At 39.7% G+C, this 5,254-nt stretch overlaps 1 protein-coding gene across 1 annotated transcript; it reads right to left on the bottom strand.

Moving 5' to 3' along the window:
* Positions 1-3,015: 3,015 nt before the first annotated feature.
* Positions 3,016-5,002, bottom strand: LOC115688159 (transcription factor MYB96-like). The gene is made up of 3 exons (XM_030613916.2): positions 4,601-5,002; positions 4,340-4,469; positions 3,016-3,916 (listed from the first exon to the last, which is right to left on the bottom strand). Exons 1-3 carry the CDS (start codon positions 4,731-4,733, stop codon positions 3,232-3,234), a joined length of 948 nt encoding a protein of 315 aa, XP_030469776.1. The 5' UTR covers positions 4,734-5,002; the 3' UTR covers positions 3,016-3,231.
* Positions 5,003-5,254: the final 252 nt, after the last annotated feature.

The raw sequence follows: 5,254 nt of genomic DNA on the forward strand, positions 1-5,254 counted from the left end.
GCCAACTCCAGGCCATACTACCCTTCATGTCCATCTGCAAAAATAGGGTTCCTCTGCATTTTGTACTGTGGACCCAGGAGCTCCAAAGTGAAGAAGATGGATGATTGATAAGATTCCACATTGTGCGCCCTAATAACACTTTGTTCCATAGGTTCAAATCAGGCAATCCTAACCCTCCTTCCTTTTTGGATGAGCATACTACACGCCATGCAACTTTGTGCGATCCACGGTTTGTTGAAGACCCAACCCATAGGAAGTGGCGAATCTTCTTCTCAATCTCATAGATAGTTTGTTTCGGAAGAAGAAACATTTGCATCCTGTACGTGCAAATAGATATAAGGACCGATTTGGTTAGTTGTAACCGACCCGCATAACTCATATGCTTCATTCCCCAACTCTCAATTTTCTTGAATATCTTATCAGTAAGGCTTTTGCAATCTGAGTAGGTGAGTCTTTTAGTAATAAGAGGAACACCCAAGTACTTGATAGGAAGAGTACCTACGGGAAAAGGCTTATGGTCCAATATAAGAAGCTTTTCCTCCTCATTTAACCCAGAGAAAAATATTTGGCATTTGTCAGGGTTAAACCGCAGTCCAGTGAGAGTGGCGAATTCTTCAAGAGCTTCTACCAGGCATAGAACAGAGTCTACATCTCCATGGGCAAATAAGAACAAGTCATCAGCGAAGCAAAGGTGTGTAATCCTTTGCGTTTTGCAGCGCCAATGGTGTTTGAAGGAAGAACCAGCAACTTTTGCTCTTACAATTCTATTGAAAATTTCCATAACTAGAGCAAATAAATATGGAGAAAGAGGATCCCCTTGTCTTAGCCCATTAGTGCTACTGAAATACCCTACCTGTTCGCCATTAAAATTCACTGAAAACCTCGGGGTAGTAATGCACTCATTTATCAATTCAACCAGATGCTGGGGTGTATTTAGAGCTTTTAGGACCCCAATGACTGCATCCCATCTGACCATATCATAAGCCTTCATGAGATCTATTTTTATGGCGACACGTTTACCTTTATCTCCCTTATGATAGTTGTGAAGTAAATCTTGGCATAACAGGATATTTTCTGAGATTTGTCGTCCGGTGATGAATCTTGGCATAACAGATGCTGAGTTGAACACTTATCTTGTTCCCGATTCATCGATCTTCACTTCAACTCTTGTTCCTTTGTTGACTAAACTAAGTCTCACTTACCAACACTCGCAAGTCAACACTTAGTAATTTTTCTTGTATCATCTATCGACAACTCCTCATCACCTTTGTCAATTACCTATAGTTGCCAATCAAAAGGACTTAGTAAATTTTACCCCAATCATGTCTTGCTCAGTCTTCTTTCAGTCCGAGTCAACGGTCCAAGGCGTGGGCATTTTTTTATGTCTACATATGGCTTAGGGTTTTTCCTTATTTTAGTTTTTTTTTTTTGCTAGAATTCCTTATTTTAGTTATGCTACTTTCATTTAGAGTATTTTTTATGAAGACGTGAATCCCCGTCACCTATCGCCATGTGCGGTCATAGCAAAACCTTTACCAAGTTCAAATACGACCACTGTCTTTTTCAATGGTAGAAATGTCGATAACGCGTTAACTTTCTTTTCCACGAGGATCTTGACTTCACTTCTTTTGGCCTGGCTACAGTCTTCCATCCCACAAATCTATCTCAATCACGTGAACTTTTTTGTGCAATAGGGCCAAGTATTAATGAAGGAAGCTGCAGGTATTGATTGGCGCAAGTCAATCACGTGGCATGTTACGGGTGCTTGTTGAGCACGCCAAGTAGTAAAACACAAAATACTTTAATTTTTGAAGTTTCGATGATACATAAAACACAAAAAACTTAAAACTTGCATAGTCCTTTTCTTCAGTTACTTAACGAGTACTCTCAAAGCACTCGTTATAACAAAATTCCTATACAATTTTCTTGTAAGTCAAATTTTGTGACATCCTGAAGAAAATATTGCAGGAATTGAGGACCTACAAGTAAGATTGTCATACAACTTATGAGGGAAATTGTGGTCACTTTCTCTTACATTTTCATTCATAGGGTTTCACGGTCTTATTTGCTATCCATATTCCAATTCTTTTCTTTTATTTTTCCTTAGTTCGCTAATGAAGGCAAATAGTTCGTCCATGACTATACAGAGCGGTCCAGTTCCACAAATAGTTGCTATGAAGATTATAGCCCCCAGCTCCAGCTGTAGAAGAGAAGAAAATTTGAACTCGCATCACATGGGCATTACAGAGTAAAGACAAAACCTGCCGATTCCCAATACATTTTCTCCTTTTGGATTTCATTTATGCCTAAGATTCAGTCCTTCAGAGAGTGATTCATTTCTCTTTCCCTACTTATTCTTGTTTGCTCCCTTCAATTCTGAGCGCGACACCTAAACTTTTAAAGCCCACGGAAATGCCACCAAATTCACACCGGTTTCTTAGTGATTGTCCTATCACTTATATTTAACGAGTTCCTTTATAGTCCTCATCAAACAAACTTAAGAGATTGTTTAGATTTTTCAAACCATTATATACATGACACAAGAAAAGTAATGTATTTGATTTTTAACACATGCCATGAAGGCACTTATTAACAAGATTCACATAAGAAAAGTCTAATCTTCTTGACATGAACTCCAAACAAGAATCATAGTCCTTAGGTCAGATTGTCTTCCGAGAAGCCCACCGAATAAGTCAGTCAGGTGATGATCACAAGTAACTCGCATGCTTTTGAATCAAGTGTTCAATTTTTACGAGTAACATAGTGCCAGATCACTTGAGAAAAAAATAATTGTAACTGGGACGGTGGACAATCATAGGTATATGAAACGTTTGGAATACAGCATCGTTATAGTAGGACCTGGTATTATCAGATCCATCCATGGCTAACCTTTCAAAACGTGGTGAGTTTCCCTTTTTTATGTCCAACTAATTTGGCTACAAGACCAACTCTTGTAATATGAATCGTAAAGGTAATTTTTCATGGAAGCATAGATATAGCACGTACACGAATGTCTGAAGAATCTCACTTTCTGATCAAACCATCGCCAAATTTTGTTCGACGAATCAAGAATATGAATGATATCGTCAAAGATTTACAGTCATAATTTAGCATCACATAGGACATACCCGAAGAATAGAATAATTGTAATCGCTAGAGTCCAAAATGAAGCTAGAAAAAAAAATCATGAATCGAGTCATAATCATGAAGCTGGAAATAGACTAAAGAACGTCAGAAAGAATCTGCATTATCAGCCACTGGGAGATCGTAAAGCTGCTCTTTCCCTGCTTCATCAAACAACCAATTAAAAAGCAATGACAATTGCTCCTGATCGTCGCCGCCAAACCTCAGCTTACTCTCATCTTGGAGATGGCTAATCTCGGGTGACATGGATCGGGAGAAACCAGAAGTCGAAGAATCCAACGACTCCAATTTGATTAGTGACTTGAACACATTATCGGACACCTCAGTCCCGTTGCTCGGCGTCCCTCCTCCTAAAGATGTCGAATCAGTGATGCTTAAATCCGCTGCCACCGTTCTCAAAGCCTGCTTTGCCGGATCTTTCGTCCACCCCTTGAGCAACTTAGCTATGTTCTCGGTGCTCGACGGGTAATTAGTCGTCAGTGTTTGGACAGGTTTTGATGAAACAGAAGATCCAGGAAAAGGCTTGTGTGTGGCTTTGGAGAGACCGGACGAAGAGAAGGGCTTTTCGGGAGACAAGGCATCACACAGAGCTTGTCTAGCCAAGTGAATGTCGGTTTGGAGCCTTTTTTCCCATTGACCTCTAGACATTGGAATTGGATCTTCATCAGGGCTTAGTTCTAGTTTCTTGAGCTTCTTCTTGAGATGGGTATTCCAGTAATTTTTAATGTCGTTGTCAGTTCTCTGAGGAAGGTATGATGCTATGGCAGCCCATCTGCACCAGAAGTAAATGAACCATCAATATATATATGTACTACTATCTAAGCTACTAATAAATATATTTTTCATATAGACAATTTACTTAAATGCTTATGTATATATCTATTATTCTCCCAAAAAATGTTTGTCAAAGGTGTTCTCACACTGCTAAGGTGAATGGCATTGTATACCCTCTAGATTTTACAATCAAATGTGGCATAATTTTGGAGAAAAGTAGTCACAAGGAAAATGGCAACTGAAATTTTTGCTTGAAGATAACTCATGAAAGTTACCAATCTACTGGGTCACTTGATTATGAACAAAGCTATTCGCTTCATGCACTCGATAACATCTTTCCCAAAAATTTTATCAGAATTTGTGGGTAGAAGGAGATTGAGAGACAGAGAGAGAGAGAGAAAGGGGTTGGGTTGGTAATCACCTATTGCCCAGAAGAGCTTGAAGGTGGATGATCATCTTCTCCTCCTGATCTGTGAAGTTGCCTCTTTTGATCCCAGGCCTTAGGTAATTAGTCCACCTAAGCCTGCAACTCTTGCTGCATCTGAGCAACCCTGAAATGCATCCACATGGAACAACAAGATATGAGACTCCAGTCAAAATTTATGCTCCAAAAGATAACAAAAGGCTTGAACTTGGTGCTTAATTACATTAAAGAAAAATCAAAGAGAGAGAAACACTAAACCTGTTTTGGTAGGAATAGATCTCCAATTCCCAGGTCCATGTTCCTGAATGTAAGTCACCAGTACGATATCCTCTTCAGGAGTCCAGGGACCTTTTTTTAACCCATTTTGATCACAGCATGGTGGTCTACCCATTCCAAAAACACTCAACCGTCTTTTCACTTCTCAGCAAATAATGTCTTTCCGTTTGCTTCAAGTGGCCTTCTTCTTCTTTTCTTTTTCTCCTTCCTCTCTTTTCTACATGTGCAATTTTTCCCTTAGTGAAAACAAGAATCAGAGACAACAAGGGTCCAAGTCCATGTGCTAATCCTGAAACCCTTTCGCTTTATATAATGGAGAGAGAAAGAGAGCAAGAGATCAGAGAGAAATGTGGATTGACAGTGAGATGTGTGAGATGGGGCTGACCAAGAAGGGAAGGCCGAGAGTCAAAAGAGATGACAGCAAAGAGAAGCATTTAACACCCCACCAGAACGAGTTCGAGTCAGCTACAGTGCAAATGGGGCAAATAATCTCTCACTATTGTCTCACAAAACCGCGTGGGGCATTCAATTCAATGTGGAGAAACCCTAATACTGCATTAAATGTCTTAAAGCCCCATGTGTCACGAGTACACGATGGGTTTACACTTTCCAGAGACAGCTTTACCCTAGTAAAAG

The sequence above is a fragment of the Syzygium oleosum genome, unplaced genomic scaffold (genome assembly GCF_021117445.2).
Source record: "Syzygium oleosum isolate NSW1041296 unplaced genomic scaffold, Sole_v2.1 Sole_v2.07, whole genome shotgun sequence".
NCBI lineage: Eukaryota > Viridiplantae > Streptophyta > Magnoliopsida > Myrtales > Myrtaceae > Syzygium > Syzygium oleosum.

Bases quoted from the DNA above. Each gene is read 5' to 3' on its own strand.
- LOC115688159 (XM_030613916.2), bottom strand. From the start codon at position 4,733: ATGGGTAGACCACCATGCTGTGATCAAAATGGGTTAAAAAAAGGTCCC. The intron at 4,470-4,600 runs GTTTAGTGTTTC...GATGCATTTCAG, and splicing joins ATCTATTCCTACCAAAACAG to GGTTGCTCAGATGCAGCAAG. The intron at 3,917-4,339 runs GTGATTACCAAC...CTTCTGGTGCAG, and splicing joins CAAGCTCTTCTGGGCAATAG to ATGGGCTGCCATAGCATCAT.